This window comes from Typopeltis vanoorti, chromosome 5, assembly GCF_054136105.1.
Source record: "Typopeltis vanoorti isolate ZY-2024b chromosome 5, IOZ_Tvanoo_1.0, whole genome shotgun sequence".
Taxonomy (NCBI): Eukaryota; Metazoa; Arthropoda; class Arachnida; order Uropygi; family Thelyphonidae; genus Typopeltis; species Typopeltis vanoorti.
In genome coordinates, this window is record NC_143553.1 from 40,309,927 (window position 1) to 40,328,975 (window position 19,049).

At 36.9% G+C, this 19,049-nt stretch overlaps 1 protein-coding gene across 1 annotated transcript in view; it reads left to right on the plus strand.

The window, feature by feature from the left end:
- Nucleotides 1–19,049, plus strand: part of LOC150106331 (uncharacterized) — a 404,058-nt gene that overhangs the window by 250,010 nt on the left and 134,999 nt on the right. Inside the window, exon 11 of the mRNA XM_090393084.1 lies at nt 17,103–17,278. Within this exon, the coding sequence (XP_090249210.1) occupies nt 17,103–17,278 (176 nt within the window). The remainder of the gene's footprint in view (nt 1–17,102; nt 17,279–19,049) is intronic.

Consider the following 19,049-nt stretch of genomic DNA (forward strand, 5'->3'; position numbering starts at 1 on the left):
AACAAGAGGCCATCTCTGGAAGCTGTATAAGAAGGATGTGAATGGAGGAGTGAGGAGAAGGTTCTTTACATGGAGAGTGGTTGGTGAGTCAAATGCATTAGTGTACCTCCCACAATCTAGCTTTAAAATAAAGAAATAAATCTAATCATAATAATTTCATCATTATTAATAGTTCTAAAAATAAACCCAATAATCCTTTTCTAGTGGTCTTTTTTTGAACACTGCCAGATCGTGATCATAAGAGATTCATATTGTGATCCATATATTTCCAATCCTTTTGCAATTATTTTAATTACCACAGTTCTCTTATATGAATACTGTTCTCTTACATTAGTAATGCCACAGAACATTCCAAATATTCTCTGAGGACATCCAACAAAAGTCATTTAGGCCAATCCTAAAATTTCAGTTATTTCTGTTCATATTGTCTACACAAGCTGCAGCAATGAGATTATAAGATCTTGCAACTGTATATTCTTTGAAAAATGTTCACATCTCATGCACTGGGAAAGTATCATAATGCCTTTCTTTTTTTTTCACATTATTTTGACTACTGTTTTAAGGAATCTGTAGAAAATCATTATCATCATCATCAAATTCCTGATATGTACCCTTAAGGGGTGTACAGGATATGACAGGACAGTACAGTATGAAAAACTTACACCATTACTAACTTCCTTTGGTGATGCCTTTTATTTTTTCGGTGAAATGTTTAGAATTCTTAACAAAGGAATCTGATTTTTTTTATATTATCTTTCAAAAGATAGCTAGTTTAAGTGTGGCTTCAGTGGGTGTAGAGATTTCAGACTTTGTTGTAATTCCGAAGACCACCTAGTCATGTTTTGTATTAGGAAATTAGTCTCTTTTTGATTTTTTAAAGTTGGATCGACATCAAATATGCGATAGGTTGCCATGGACGTTACCTGCACTTCAAAACAGACACTGGGCGTTACCTGCACTTTAAATTGTCTCACCATATTGCGCAAAAACTCAGCATAATACATATGCTTAAAAATAAAGCAACCAATATTATCTCAGAAGAAAAAGATCTCCTTGATGAACTCACTCTCATATCTCAAACACTAGTAAACAACGGTTACCCAAAAAATATAATCAAAAAGATTCTTCATAGAAACCCTCCACAGCAACAACCTTCTGTCATGCAATATACATTGTCCATCATCATCCCTTAATGCAAGCTCAGTTTCAACAAAAATAGCCTCAAAAGCCGTCACATTTTAAGATCTCCTAAGGACATTAATGCCTTCTTCAAATATGCAGGTGTGTATATACAACATCCCATGTTCCCGTGGATTCAATTACATAGGCCAAATATCAAGAAGCCAGGAAATTCAAAGAAAAGAACATATAGGGGATGTGAACAACAACAGAACGGACACTTCAGAATTAGCCCATCACTTCTCGAGCTCTAGCCACATTATCGATTTGGATAACAGCTCCATGCCTTATATAGAAGAAGATTTTTGATGATGTAGACACTTCAAAGAAGTTGCGGTTGTACTCCGTTCGGGAGAAAATCTAAACAGAAATCAAGGAATGATTCTGAAAGACATCTGGAAAAGCCTAATAAATTCACTCAGCTTACCAGAATTTCATTTCACTAAAAACTATACAATGCGCTCAATAAACAATGACTGAGACGCCATGCTCCATGCTTATGATGTTACATGTCGGTGTTAATTTTAATTTATTTGACTGTGTTACTCCATTCTTCTTTTTTACTAATAAACGTTATTGTGCTGTCATACTTGTCCTGAAGAAGCCAGGCAGAATAGCTGGTGAAACTAGTTGACAATTTGTGTATATCATTTATTAAGCATGGAGAAGACCAAGAAAAACTCAAGTTTTATTATCAGATCTTATATTTCTTCTAAGGCACTTTTTACTGTATCATTTCACCTATATCTTGGTCTTCCTATGGGTCTTTTTCTGGCTAACCTGGCAGAGAACACTTGTTTTGCTAATCGTTCATCTCCCATTCTGTATAAGTGATCATACCACCTGAGATTAGCTCTGCTAACACATTCCTGGATATTGACAGTGGCAAGTTCTTTCCTAATAATCTCGTTTTTAATATGATATTGCCATTGATGCCATCTGTTTATGCTCCTAATCTTTCTGAGGACTCTCATATCTGCAGTCTCTAGTCTTTGATCAAGTGTTTTATTTCTCACCCAGTTCCCAGATTATTATTATTATTATTATTCAGGCCTCCATGGAGTCAAAAAGTCATCGTGGGAGGTCCTTCCTAAGAAGGACCTCCGACGATCCATAAGTTAAAATTGGTTTGAACACTGTCTTGTATACTGCTAATTTAGTGTTTTGGCTAATTTCTCTCTTATTCCATATAAATTTATTCAGTTGACTGCCTACCATACCAGTTTTGTTGATTTTGTTTATTTCCATATTTAATTTATCATCTTCACTAAAACTTGTGCCTAAGTAGCTGAAATGTTTTACTTCTTCTATAGGTTCTCCATTCACAATGCAGTCAATATTTTTCAATGTTTCTGCCTATTTACATTGTCTTTGTCTTTTTAATGCTGACTTCATACCATATCTACTACAACAGTTATTCAATTTAGTCAGGGAATCTTGCAAAATTGTTGCAGATTTATTTAGAAGTATAACATCGTCTACATAAAGCAAAGAGCTGAGATTAACATCTCCAATTTTGATATCAGGTTTAATACCACCTCCCTTCATAATGTGATCCATATAGATAATAAATAACAGAGGGAATAATGTACATCCCTGTCTGATACCAGATTTAACATCAAATCATCTTTCTGTACTTCTTTCAATTCTAACTGCTGACTTACAACTCAAATAAATCGATAATAAAGTTGATATGATGTCCCCATTGACACCATATAACTGTAGCGTTTTGAATAACTTTTCTCTTGGTACCTTGTCATATGCCTTTTCCAGAACTATAAAACTTAAATACAGATCATTGTTATGAGAAATTCCATTATTTCTCAACTATTTGTCTTCAAGCGAAAATCTGATCCTGACAGCCTCTATTGGCCTGAATCCAGCTTGTTCTTCATGAAGCTTTCCTTCCATAATCCTTCTGAACCGTTTCTCAAGTATACTTGCAAATCTTACCAGAAACACTCAGTAGGGAAATACCTCTGTAATTTTCACATTCAGTTTTATTTCCCCTTTTTTATAATAATGGGTTCAATGAGAGCTCTACTCCAATCATATGGAATTCTTCCCTCTGTCCAGGCCTTCTGAACTATGCAGTGCAGCCACTGTTAGACTTTTATACCTCCATACTTGAGTCTTTCTGGTTGAATATCATCTACTCCCACTGCCTTTCCACATTTCAGGCTTTTGATGGCTTTTTCTACTTCAAGTATGGATATGTATTCCTGACTTCATGTCTGCTGAGTGTTTTTTACTACTATGCTGTCATCACTGCTTGTTTCCTTTAGCAAGTTTTCGAAGTAATTACTCCATACATCAAGGATATCTTTTTCACCAGTTTTCATGTCACCTTTATCATCTCTAATTCCTTTTACAGCACTCTTTCCTTCATTTTTGACAGCCTCCAGAATCTTTTGCCACCTTCTTGATATTTATTTTCTATGTTCTTACCAAAGTCTTCCAATGACTTTTGTTTAGCTAGTTTTACACAGTGTTTAGCTTTCTTACATTTGTCTATGTATTCTCTGTGAGCACAAGCTGACTTATTCGCCAGGAACTTTTGATATGCTTTCTTCTTTTCCTTCACTCCCTTTAACTTCCTGTGTCCACCATGGGGTTCTGATTTTTCTATACTTGCAGACAACCTCACCACATGCCTCTCTTGCTGAATCAAGCAATGTTTTCTTTAGGATTTTGCCACTGACTCTCCAAGGTTTGGTTCCTGTTCTCAAACTCTTTCATTTTTTCTTGAATAATATTTGTGTATTTTAGTGTACAGCTCACATCTGAGAGCTGCTCAACTTTTATTCGCTTTAAAACTTTCTTACATGTTCTTGTTTTCAGTACGAAATTCAATTTTATCCTGCTCAAGACCATACAATTTCCCCATTCTGATATTTTCCCACATCACTCTACTTGATATTGTATGCCATTCAAGAAGATTAGCCTCATATTTTGTGTTCAGTATTATAGCTACACCTTCCTTTCCCTGATTGTCATTGCCTGAAAATGGTGATCACTTCTAATTTCAAATCCTCTGTTCACTCTGGTGTTCTGCACCATGGGAAAACATCATCAACAATAACATAGTCAATGAGACTTTTCTTATTCATTGCCTGTTCTCTCCATGTAAATTTGTGCACATTTTTATGTTGGAACATTGTGTTAGTAATAACCAGTCCATGTCCTGAGCAGAAATCCAATATGTATTTGCCATTATTATTAGCTTTGCTCTTTTCTCCAAATTTTCCCAAAACATTTTTCTATGTCTGACAATAATTTCCTACTCTGCTATTTAGATCCCCAAGGACCAACTTTTTTATTTTCATTGTGTCAGTTGCTTCCTCTAAAGCCTCATAAAATTTCTCCACTTCTACTTTAGCAGAACCTTCTGTGGGACCATAGGCACAAATAAGTCTCATTGTTCAATTTCCCATTCTGATATTTGCCCACATCACTCTACTTGATATAGCTTGCCATTCAGTACAAAATGAATAACGGAAAAACTCACGTACAAAGATTATTTTATAGTATAATTTTCACCTGTGTGTCACAGGCATCTTCAGTACATTAAGCTCAAATTAAACAATAACTGACAATTCCAAAAAGCGCCACCTAAGTAGCTGATGTAAGATAACTAAAAAGTACTATCTCCCATAAAGGGGATAGATGTAAGCCGTCAGATCTGTTTAAGTTAGGAGAATGAAGTAGAGTTTCACATGTTTCTTTATAAAGGTGTTCCATGAGAAACTGACTTTTGTGAAGAACTCTTGTCTTTCTCCAATGAACTCTGTGTCTAGTGAAGATGGCATGTTCTGTCCAGACTTTTCAGGTTTAAAGTATTCAATATAAGATTGGTGTTCTTCTAGCCGAATAGAGGCAGATCTTCCCGTTTGTCCGAAATAAGATACTCCACAAGAGCAGGGAATCTGGTAGACACCTGGATGATTAAGATGTGGAAACTTGTCCTTAGGAGAAGTGAGAAAGGTGGAGATTTTTCTAAATGGCCAAAAGGCAACAAAAATATTCAGTGGTTTTAAAACTTTTGCTATACGTTCACCGATTTCTTCAAACACAGAAGAAATAACACACACACATTAAACTACTCAAAGTTCTTTTGAAGATTCTTATAACCATTAGATAGAAAGGAAGAAGTTATATATGTAGTTCTTTCTGTAAAAGATCGTCTGAAGAACAAAAGGAGTTGGCCCGATGAACCAGTGTTTTAATAGTTCCTGCCTTTTGACTGGGATGGTGATGAGATTCCGCATGGATATAATGGCCTGTATGTGTCTTCTTTCTATAAACTGAGAAATGTAGATTCTTTTGAAGATTCTTATAACCATTAGATAGAAAGGAAGAAGTTATATATGTAGTTCTTTCTGTAAAAGATCGTCTGAAGAACAAAAGGAGTTGGCCCGATGAACCAGTGTTTTAATAGTTCCTGCCTTTTGACTGGGATGGTGATGAGATTCCGCATGGATATAATGGCCTGTATGTGTCTTCTTTCTATAAACTGAGAAATGTAGGTTACCATCTGGTTGGCGAAGAATTAGAAGATATAAAAAGGCTAACTGCTTATTTGATTCTACTCCTAGGGTAAACTTGATCCTAGGATGAAATGCGTTTAACTCAGTGAGAAATTGTTGAAGTTCATCCGAAGAGCCATTCCATACAGCAAAAATGTCATTGTCATATCTGAACCAATGAGTAGGTCTGGGAGAAATGTTGTCAAAGATACATTGTTCAAAATGTTCCATAAAGAAATTGGAGATAGCAGGAGAAAGAGGATTACCCATTGCTGTTCCTTCAATTTGTTGATACAACTTATTTTTAAAGGAAAAATAACCAGAATTTATTACAAAATCAAATACGTTTACAATGTCTGAAGGAAATTCCTGTTGTAGTAATTCAGTACTTTCTGAAAGAGGCACATTTGTAAATAAAGAAACAACATCTAAACTGATCATGATATCAGAAACGTAAAAATGAAGATCTGAAATTTTATTTTTGAAATCCAAAGTATTTTTTATATAAGTATCAGTTCTTCTAGTTGAAGAGGAGAGTAAATTTGATAAAAATGTTGAGATTTTGTAAGTGGGGCAACGTATACAATCTATGACTGGTCTTAACGGAATGCCTGGTTTATGAACTTTTGGAAGACCATACAATCTAGGTGGATGACCGAAGAAGGTTTTAAGTTTTTTCTTTTGATCTTCATTCCATGTAGATACATTATCTATAAGAGAATTAAGTCTCTTCAATTGACTTCGGGTAGGATCCGATGTAAGAGGCCTATAAGTTGAATAGTCGCGAAGTAAAAGAGACATTTTTCTCTCATATTCCTTCCTATCTTGAATCACTACAGCCCTCCCATTATCAGCTTTCGTAATAATTAAATTATTGTTATTCTTCAGTGATTTCAATGCTTTAAACTCAGAGTAATTAATTTTGTATTGATATGTCTACTCACGGTATACCTCTTTTAAAACTTATTGCCATTCAAGAAGATTAGCTTCGTATTTTGTGTTCAGTACTATAGCTATACTTCCTTTCCCTGATTGTCTTTGCCTGAATATAATATTTTGTATTTATTGCTCAGAAAAATCTCACCAGATTGTCTTTTTTTGTTTCAGTCACCCCTATATGTCGATCTGGTACTTATCCAGTTCCTCAGCTAGCTCCATTTCTTTGCTATTCAGGCTTCTTATGTTGATAGTACTGATCTTTAACTCTGGTGACGAGTTGGGGTGTCTTAGGATTTTTAGGAAAATCCTAAAATCATAAGAGCCCTAACTATGACTTTTAGAGAGTTCTATGGTTTTAAACAGTTTTTGGACCTTTTCATGACATAGGAACCCATAATCTCAAATTAAACAAACTTGAAATAGTCAGAGTTCTACCTTAAAACCACTCTATAATAAACAGTAAAATATGATCTATGCTTACTCATTCTTGCATATATTGACAAGAAAATAAGAATTGCATAAATTTCAAGAATATGACCAGTATGCCAATAGATCATTGTGCCCCAGTATATGTGGCATGTAGTTTGTTTTATTGATATTATGTAAAGAAAGAAAATTTTTAAAAATTAATCTACTTTATATTACTACTCTTCAACATCAGGAAAAATTTTTGGTGTGTTTACTGTTTTTAAAAATTTTATATATTTCATTCTTTTTTAATATGAATCCCACACAGAAATGTTTGTGACCTATAGCACATTATTAATATCTTCCTGGAAGAGGTATTAAATAATTGCCTGGCTGATTGGCTGAGTTTTTAGCATATCTGCTCTCCAGCTAAAAGGCTGCGGGTTCGAATCCCACCATGGGCATGGGTGTTGTAAGTGTCTGTGAAAATACTAGTGATGGTGGTAGATGTTGTTAGTGTAGATGATGAAGGTAGTTGCAATTGGTGGAGTGGTGGTGATGGAGAGCTGTAGAGTAGGTGCCCTCTCTCAATGAGTCTTTGGACTCCCTGGGAAAAGCCAGCCTGGTTGGCCGAGTGGTTAGTGTATCTGTCTGCTCTCCAGCCAAAAGGCTGCAGGTTCGAATCCAGCTGTGGGCATGAATGTTTGTGATTGTCTGTGAAAATACCAGTGGTGGTGGGTGGTAGATGGCATTGGTGTAGATGTTGTAGTTGGATGGTGAAATAAGTGGTGGAGGGAGAGAGCCGTAGAGTAAGTGCCCTCCCTTGATGAGTCATTGGTGATGATCACACAAGCCAGTGATATTCTTTTACCACCTAACGACATGTTCACAAACAGCTGGATATGAACCTACAGCTTGTCGATTGGAGATTTTATCCACTTAGCAAACAAGGCCAGCATTACTTAAAAGGTGAGCAAAGGAGCGAGAAGCAGGGTTTTTTCTTTGCATGGAGAGTGGTCTATGTGACAGACACACACAAATCAAACTGTGCCTTAAATGTATTCACATCACACTCTCAAGGAAGTACATTCTAATCATTTACCACTCTCCATGCCAAAAAACCCCCTGCTTCTCACTCCTTTGCTCACACCTTCTTATACAACTTCCAGCAATGACCTCTTGTTCTCCCAACATTTTATGAAAAACCTCTCCAACATTAATTTGATAAGAATCCCTTACCAACTTATGTCTCTATCATGTCTCCCCTCACCCTCTTCCTCTCATTTTCTAAACTCTGTAAATTGCATCTTCTCAACATTCCAGAAACCACTTAGTCAATCACTTCTGCACCCTTTCCAATATATCTTCATCCTTTAGAAAACCAGGTGACCAATTCCATATCCAGTAGTCCATATGTGGTCTAACCAAGGCCTTATTACAATGAAACTATTATCTCTTATTTCTATAAGTCAGCGTATACTTGTCTCACAATTTCAGCAACTTATTCTCAAAATTTCAGATCCCTATCCACCACTATCCCCAGATCTCTAATTTTCTCTACCTCCTCCTTCTCTATATCCCATCTTGATTTTCTGAATTTTAAAACCTTACACTTTGTAACAATGAACTGTTATCTCCACTTTCATGTCCATTCATTACGTTTATTCAAAGCCTCTTGAAAGGCTACAAGAGTTTTCAACTTTGCATCATCTGCAAACAATCAAATATCCCCATTCAAACCTTTTCCAGTATCAACATATAAGTTAAACAGCATTGCAGTATGACTGACCCTTGAGGCACACCACTAGTGACTTTCCTCTTCTGGGATATTACTCTCTAATACACAACTTACCGATCATATAGCCAAATTTAAATCCAGTGTACTAATCAGTTCTAGTTTAACTATCAACTGATCATGTGGCAATCTATCAAAATCATTTGCAAAATCTTAGTATACCAATTTGTAGCTATTTTCCTGGTCCAGTGCTCCTATTCTGTATTGTGCCACTGTTGCCAACCCATTTCTGGATCTTAGTTCTCAATAATCACTTCAATACTTTAACTACAACACCAGACTCAGAATGGCCTATAATTTGAAACCGAGTCTGTCACCTCCCTTGTGAAGGGGTATGAGATTGTCTTCCTTCCACTCCTTTGGAACCTGGCCTAATATAAGACTTATATTAAACAAGTATGTCAAGTGTAAAATGCATAGCACATTCCCCAAAATCATATGGAGATATATCATCCAGTCCTACAGCCTTATTAACATTAAATTAAAGATGCCAAGAAATTATATTTTTGGTTTAACCCTTTATCCAAGTGTAAGCAAGCAAAGTTTGCACCTGAAGTAACTTCAGGACTGAGAAACTTGTATATAGAGGCTAATGACTTCATATCACTTGTCTTAGTATCCCATAATGTAAAGCACATCTCCTTGCAGACATGTATAATGCTATGCATTATGGGATGGGTCACTACCCAGACCGGTTTCGATCTTTATTGAGGTCTCATCAGTGGGAGCCAGACCCAGAAGTGATAACAAGGCTGAAGTAATGCAAAAGTCATATTTATAGTCCTGACATTACTTCAGGTGCAAACTTTGTTTGCTTACACTTGGATAAAGGATTAAACCAAGAATATAATTTCTTGGCATCTTTAATTTATAGTATAACCAAGTGAAAAAACTTCCAACATCTATCTCTAATCGAGAGTATTTTAGTAATAAGGTGAGACACCTTTTAGCTACTCATATATGGAAATATGACTTCTGCATTACTTCAACCTCAGTGTCACTTCTGAGTCTGGCTCCCACTGATGAAACCTCAATAAAGGACAAAATCTTTCCCTGTTTGGAGTTAATGATTATCAAGGTCCAAAAGCTGAATTTGTTCCTGAATACTACAACACTCTGTGCTTAACTCTAAGACTGCTGAAACACTCTGGAATTGACATTCTTTCCATTAAAAAAAGTAAAATTTGGTATAAAGAAATCTTTAATCTCTTTTGCTGTGAAGTTTCACAGTTGGGTACTGACAACAATTTTTTGTTTCATAACTCGAAGTTCCAAGGGTACCCCGACAGGAAGGATTGCATATGGCCACCTTCCAGTCAATGCCATCAAATGGAGGTACTTTAACATCAGAGATCCAATCTGTGACATCAGTTACCAATTGGAAGGTAGAACATGCAGGAGTAGAGCTCTCATGGTGAAGGTATGGAAAGAATAGAACATGCATTCTACAGCTGCCCTCTTGCTCTGCATATTTGGAAGGGATTATGTAATGTGTTGGGCATGCCACTATTTACAACAGAACAGGTTATTTTTTTACAATTCCCACCACCTGTCAGCAATGGGAAGAGAATTTTGATTTTTATAATTAATGAATTAAAATACCATTTATGGAAGGTTAGAAAAAAACATGGATTTGAAAACCAGCAATATGACATCCAAATGCTGTATAATATTGTATTGTGGAAATTTTATTATTCAGTCAGACATTTTTTGTATTTAGAAAGAAGCATTCTAGGAGAGATCAAATTTATCACTAGATGGTGTAGACTACCCACATTATGCAATATTCACCAGGGCGAGATAAAATTCTGTCTATTCTTGCTATGAGAAGTTTTTTAAATAGTTCCATCCTCTTAATTCAATGTAGTCTTATAGTCAATTGCAGGGATGACTGGAGAGCAATCCCAGGCAGAGAAGGCCAACTCAAGGCGGTTAACCCAGATGGGGCTAACCACCTGGATACAAGTTATCTTTGCACTTCAATTTCAATTGGTCTTTTGGTTGTTCATCTATATGAGATTGGTGAAAAAAGAAAACTGATATAGCCTTTGGCTATATGATATAAAAGAGCTGAGTCCTTTTCTCTCTCTCTCTCATGCTATCTATCTGTCTTTTTCTCCTAATACTATCAGGCTCTCTTGCACCCCTATACTAACTACTCTAGGCCTATGATGAGCAACTCTTTACTTTTTCACCTCAATAAAGGTCAAAACTGGTCTGGGTAGTGACTCTTCCCATAATGTATAGCATTATGCATCTGTAAGGAAATGTACTTTGCATTATGGGATACTAAGACAAGGGATGTGAAGTCATTAATATATATACGAGTTGCTTCAGGCACAAACTTTGTTTGTTTGCACTTGGATAAAGAATTAAACTAAGAATATAATTTCTTGGCATCTTTAATTTATAGTACAGTAAAACCCTGTACTATAAATGATGAAGTCGAATTCGGGGTAACTCGGGGTATAATTTTGCATGTAATTTATATATACAAACATACAATTGGGACATAATAAATTTAGTTTAATCCTTTATTGGGACCAAAGTTTTACAAAAACACCTATATTTTTTAAGAAATATAATCATAATTGTAGTTTTTCGTACATAAAAAAAAAGAAAATTATTTCAATGTCGATGGTTTCTATAAAATCTGATAGATTCGTCTGACGGCATAATGTCTTTTTCTTGTCACGCAAAATGATTTTTTTATTCCATGCCTTGTGGCTCCAATTCATTCCTCATTAGAAACTATGTCCTCCAAAATCTGTAAACCTTTCTTTTATGATTGTTCTTACTGTGGGTTCCTGTAGATCGAACTTCTTTGCTAGCTCACAAATTTTCATTCCTCCTTCAAAATCCTTAATAATGTTGAATTTTGTTTCCAAAGTCAATGTTTTTCTTTTCTTGCTAGAAGTAGAAGCATTGGACTTGCTTCTTTTGGATGACATTATTATTTTTTTATGTGATAAAATTTTTATCAAGAACATAAAATTAAACAATCGTAAGGTTTGTAGACTATAAAAATCGTGTATGAATGGAGACTGCACGAAACACATCAGTGCTTGTTCACAGCATGTGCGACACTGGCAAATGCGGTCAGCATCTGAAAGATACGACTAGTGGTGAAGCGGGACGGAAATACATACATATAAGAAACCGTGTAACTCCGGATTCATGTAAGTTGGAGTATGACTGTATAACCAAGTGGAAAAACTTCCAATACCTATATACCTCCTGTTCACTCATGGTTAGTTCCTCCTCCTCCTCCTCCCTTTCCACTGTACTTAAACTCCACATGTCACACCTTTATGAACTGCTCATTTAATATCTCAACTATACCCTCTGTAGTGTTTATCCTTTCACCAGTCAATGTCATTTTTCTGTAATCCTTCATTCTTGTGCTTGCTATATATCGAAATAACTCTAAGGTTTTTTGGCCTCGTTAGCTTACTGCTGCTGCTGCTGATATAGCATTTTTCTTCCCTTACCAACCAATGGAATTGATTATTACAACTCATATTACACCCTCCATAATGCAAGAATGCTTAATCTCTTCATTCATCCATTCCACACCTACCTTATTTAAACTTTTACCCTTGGAATACATCCAGACATTGCATCCACTAGGTAGTTCTTGGAAAGTACCCAAGCAGCATTGCCTGCTCGTTTCATAATCACCAGCCTTGTAGTTCCATGTATCTTTACCAAAGTCCTTATATAGATGGCTACCACCTAAGTAATTACTTCATGGTCATTTTCTAACTGGATTGAAATACAACATCTCATTTATACATGATGAGATGATCAAATCAATGACTCTTGATCCTCATGTGCCCTCTGTTATGTATTACTGGAGGTGGTTTTCCCCTCAAAAACTTGAGAAATGAATTTTATTTACTTCTTTTGTATGCTATCTCATTATCCCAAACTATATTACTATAATTAAAATCACCCATAATGATCACCCTATTTCTATTTGCTTAGCTAGTCTGCTTATACATTTCATGGTCACTAGCCTCCATATTACGAGGTCTATAGAAACATGCATGTAAGTATTTCATTCTACTCACCTCTGTCTCACACCATATTGCCTTTTCTATCATCAACAGTACTCCATGTTCTGTTTTGCTTTTTTTTCCATCCTCATGAAGAACCTCAAACCCTTGTATATGTTCTTGTCACAATGCCATTCTCATCCAACTGCATCTCACTTATTCAAATTTTTTTGGATGAATGAACTCAATCCATGCAACAATTTCATTTCCCTTATTTTGATACTTCTAGCATTTTTATACAAACATAACAGTCATTTCTGGATCTATAACAAGTTTCACTGATGCCACTTATTATATGTGACTGCTCCATACTTTCCTCAAGCCATTCCTCTCATTTCAAAATCGTTATCTCTTGAACTGTATGTGAACTGAAAAAGCATTAGAATATTAATGTAGAAATCTCCTGAAGATTTGTTTATTGTTGCTCCTAAGTTAAATTTAAACAATACTTATGACAAGAGAGAACTGGTATATGTGGATACTTGGAGTGCATTTGAGGAAAAAGAGGAATTGTATGCGAGAGACCGCTTACATTTGAATGAGGAAGGATGTAGGCATCTGGAGAGATTGCTGTTCTGAACGAGTCAGTGTGTCCCAGGGAGGATGATAGCAGGGGTGGCCTCTTGTGGGAATGGATACTTGGGAGAAGCGAGGCGATGTCAGGTAACACTGAGCCCAGTGGAATCTAGAAGGGATAATACTAGGTATAGAAACAATGGCATTTATATGCTTTATACTAATGCCAGGAGTATCCGGAATAAGGAAGAGGAATTGGTGGCACAGATAGCATCAGCCTGGCCAAAAATTATTGGGCTCACTGAGACATGGTTGACAGAAGAGGATATAATAACAGGACTAGAAGTCGCTGGGTATAACATTTTTCGTCAGAATAGGAGGGGAAAGCGTGGTGGTGGGGTGCTGCTTATGATAAGTGATGACCTCTGTCCTCTATGAGTGGAGGCTTTGGAAGGAAGTGAGACAAATGATTTTGAGAGCATATGGTGTGAGATAGAGGTAGGCAAGACAGGATATTTAGTGGGGTGTTGCTACAGACACAGGAGCACAGAGGATGGGAGACCAGGAGACAGCTAAGTTTGGCAAGTGCAAGAAGAATGATTGTTATGGGAGATTTTAACTACAGTAATATAAATTGGAGAGAGGAAGATGCATGTAGCAATAGGGGAATGGAATTTCTAGAATTCTTGAGAGACAAATGTCTTAGGCAACATATAACAGAGGGAACAAGAGGTTCAAGAGTTTTGGATTTGGTTATAGCATCAGAAGAGTTGATAATAACTGAGGTGACATCTCTCCCACCAGTTGGAGAGAGTGACCATATGGTTTTGACTTGGAAAATGAATAGACATGCAGGAGTATCAAAGAGATGGGAACTTATGTGGAATTATAAAGCAGGTGATTATAATAGTCTTAGACGTCAACTTCGGGAAGTTTCATGGAGGGAGGAATTGGAAGGCCGGAATATCATTAGTGCGTTGGAAATTGTGAAAGAATATTTGTTACCAGTAATGGTAAGTTGTATACCACAAATGAAGAAGAGGACACAATTTGGAGTAAAGTGGATGACAAACAATATTAAACAGGAATTGCATGCGTAAAAGAGGCTATGGAAGAGATATAAGGAGACAGGTGAAGAGAGGATGCATGAAGAATATAAGACACAGGCCAGAAGAGCGACTAGTGTGGTAAGGAAAGCGAAACTGGGATATGAGAGGAGATTGGCCCTAAGATCCAAAGAAAATCTTAGGGAATTTTTTATCTATATGGCCAGTAAGAGGAGAAATGACTGTGGAAGAATGATATTGTGGAATAAAAATGGGCATATAGTGACTGATGCAGAGGACATAGTGGAATTGTTCGATGAACACTTTATTGGAGTATTTCATCCGAGAGGAGTCAGTTTTAATGCTAGAGGGATAGGGCTGGTTCGAGGTTTAGAGGTATAGGAGGAGAGTGTGTTTTAGATACTGAGTGCTCTGGATGTCAGTAAAGCTTTGGGACTGGATGGTATTTCACCAAGAGTTTTGAGAGAATGTGCTAGGGAACTGACAGTGCCTTTAACCTGGCTTTTCAATGAAAGTCTGGCTTCAGCAAAGGTGCCCAGGGAATGGAAGAAAGGTAAGATAGTTCCATTGCATAAGGATGGTAACAGACTAGAAGTGTCTAATTATAGGCCAGTCTGTGTGTCAACAGTAGTTGTTAAGATCTTGGAGAAAGTAGTGAGGGACCATATACAGCATTGGGCAGATGAGGGTAATGTTATTTGTGAGAGTCAACATGGATTTGTGAAAGGGCACTCTTGTTTTAGCAATATGCTAGCCTTTTATAATAAAGTTACAAGAACATTAGATGAGGGAAAGGCATATACTGCAATTTTCTTAGACTTAGCAAAGGCATTAGACAGGGTGCCACATGATAAGCTGATATTTAAGTTGCAGCACATGGGTCTGGATGTCAGATTGGTCAACTGGATTCAGGATTGGCTGTCTGATAGGTATCAGAGAGTTGTTTATGGGGGGGGGGTATCACGGAGGCAGAAGGTTACAAGTGTAGTCACACAGGGCTCAGTACTTGGACCTATATTGTTTAACCTTTATATCAATGACATTGTCAGTGGATTGCAGGGAGATATTCAGTTGTCTGCAGATTATGTGAAGCTAGGAAGGGTTATTAGTAATAGTGCAGATGTGGTAGCCCTGCAAGAGGATTTGAATAAGCTAGACAGATGAGCAAATGAATGTGGGGTGTTGGTTTAATGCAGCAAAATGTAAGGTCTTGAGGTTTGGGACACATCGATTTAATGCTGCATAGTCTATTGGAGGAGATATACTGGAGGAAGTAGAGGAGACGAGATCTGGGGTTAATGATTGATAGAAACCTGAAGTTTAGGGGACATATTGCAAAGGTGGTGAGTGTAACACAGAGGATTGCTGCAATTATGAGAAGGACACTGACCTGCAGAGATAAGAGGGTTATCATTCCTTTGTATAAGTCTCTGATCAGACCACACTTAGACTATTGTTCTCAGATTTGGTTCCCAGGACTTGAAGGGGATAAATTAACTGTGGAAAGGATGACAAAGATGGTTTCAGGACTGTACAAAGATAGTTATGAGGATCGGCTGAGGGAATGTGGACTGCAGAGTTTGGTGGATAGAAGAAGGAGAGGTGATATGATTGAGACTTTTAAACTGTTGAGAGGTGGTTACAGAGTTGACACTGTGGAGCTCTTTCGCTTGGTTGAACAGCGGGAAGGAGTGATGACAAGAGGCCATCCCTGGAAGTTATGAAAGGAAACTGTGAGCAAGAGGGTGAGGAGTGGTTTCTTTGCGTGGAGGGTGGTTGAACCATGGAATGCATTGCCTGATGGAGTGGTGAGAGTGAGAACGGTCGAAGAGTTTAAGGAGTGGTATGATAGACTTTGTGTTTCTTAGGGGGGGGGGAGACTTCCCCCTCGATGAGTCTTGACAGGCTTTATGTTCTTAGGAAGGACCTCCCACGATGAGTCTTTTGACTCCATGGAGGCCTGAATAATAATAATATCCAAAAATAGCAAACTTATTGAATGATGGAGCTTCCCCCCCACCCTCCAAGATACAAGAGTAGCAAATGTAGTCTGATTGGTTCAAGACTGATGGTGAGTTTGGGTGGTTCAAGATTAATGGAAAGTAATTTATTTTGTTTAATTGCCAAGAGGGCAGGGTCTTATTGTGTTTATAGCTAATAGAATATGAAAATTTAAATCCAAAACAAATCGCAAATATTTTAGACATTTAATTAGTTTTTTGAATATGAACAATATCAACTATTTTGAATACCAGTCTTCCTTATACAATAAAGACTGAAAACAAGTAATGTTAAAAATTGAACCATTTATCAGGATTTTAAATAGCCAGGAACATAGAAAAGAACAGCAGCAATGATCATCAAGCCTTTTAATGGCAAAATGAAGATTTGAGTCAAATTATCAGAAGGATAATTTGGTTGCATATCCAGTTTAGTAATAAATTGTGCATCTCTTTATTAATATATGATACGGTTACAACTGTTCATGGGTGCAATTCCCATTACAAAATAAAGAAAAAAGTTGAGGAGGTAAGATATTATGTAATTTATTGTGTGCATAAAAATTACAAAGCTAGTTATGAGGTCATATAATTTTTTTTTACTTTTCCCTCAGAAAAGAAACTTTTAACAAGAATGAATTCACAAATGAGTGATATCAGTCAAGTGTCTTCTCTTACTGCAGACAAGGTAGAACGTCTAAAAGCATTCCAACAAAAAGCAGATCAGGCTGGAGTAGTAATCATTATTGTTTCTGAGGCATACACAAAATCTAAAACTTCACAACAACAAGTAAGTAGTATCATTTGTTTAGTTTTTAAACTTTGTCTGTTGCTATCAGTAAGGGTTTATGAAATTATTATTTGAAACACCATAGCCAAATAACACTAATAATTAACCATTATTCAATTCCCCCCCCCACCATTGCTAATGGTATCATAAAGGATAGTTAATAGCACTAATTGGAAAAAACTGCACCAGTAAAGGGGAGGGGGAGGCCTATAGCATGAAGTCTCTGTGCAGTTACGCATCAGTGGTCCATGATCTTACTAAAGATAGCTGGACTGATCATTCCCTGAGATATGAAAGCAGTTATTCTTCTTCCAATTGTATAATTGCTTCATCTGTTTTCTTTAAATCTTTTTTTTTTTTTTTTTTTTTTAATCCCTAGTTTTGGGGAGGATAAATATGTTTCTTCAGTATGTACAGTCTTTCTATAGATATGATCTGAAAGTTATGAATTGTTATACTATATTTATCTCTTCCCATAGAGTATGAAGCGTCCCATCGATGTGTCCCAATCCTCAAGACCTTACATTTTGCTGCATTAAACCAACAACCCCAATCATTTACCCTTCTATCTAGCTTATTCAAATCCTCTTGCAGGGCTACCACATCTGCACTATTACTAATAATCCTTCCCAGCTTCGCATCATCTGCAAACAACTGAATATCCCCTTACAATCCATGGACAATGTCATTGATATAAAGGTTAAACAATATAGCTCCCAGTACTGAGCCCTGTGGAACCCCACTTGTAACCTTCTGCCTCCTTGATACTGCCCCACTATACACAACTCTCTGATACCTATCGGACAGCCAATCATGAATCCAGTTGACCAATCTGACATCCAGACCCATGTGCTGCAACTTGAATATCAGGTTATCATGTGGCACCCTGTCAAATGCCTTTGCTAAGTCTAGGAAAATTGCAATATATGCCTTTCCCTCATCTAATGTTCTTGTAACTTTATTATAAAAGGCTAGCATATTGCTAAAAGAAGAGCGCCCCTTCACAAATCCAAGTTGACTCGCACAGATAACATTACCTTCATCTGCTCGATGCTGTATATGGTCCCTCCCTACTTTCTCCAAGATCTTACTAACTACTGATGATACACAAACTGGCCTATAATTAGACACTTCCAGTCTACTTCCATTGCATAAGGGCGGTAGCAGACTGGAAGTGTCTATAATTAGACACTTCCAGTCTGCTACGGCCCTTATGCAATGGCACTATCTTACCTTCCTTCCATTCCATGGGCACCTTTGCCGAAGCCAGACTTTCATTGAAAAGCAGGTTAAAGGCACTGTCAGTTTCCTAGTTTTCTCTCAAAACTCATAGTGAAATATCATCCAGTCCCACAGCTTTACTGACATCCAGAGTACTCAGTATTTTGAACATGTTCTCCTCTTGCACTTCTAAACCTGCCCTATCACTCTAGTATTCAAATTGACTCCCCAGGATGAAAGACTCCAATAAATTGTTCATTGAACAATTCCACTATGTCCTCTGCATCAGTCATTCTATTCCCATTTTTAACCCACAATGTCATTCTCCTCCTACTGGCCACATAGCTAAAAAATTCCCTAGGATTTTCCTTGGATCTAAGGGCCAATCTTTTCTCATATTCCAGTTTTGCCTTCCTTACCATGCCAGTCACTCTCCTGGCCCATGTCTTATATTCTTAATGCATCTCTTCTCTTCACCTGTCTCCTTATATCGCTTCCATAGCCTCTTTTTCACATGCAATTCCTGTTTAATATTGTTTGTCATCTACTT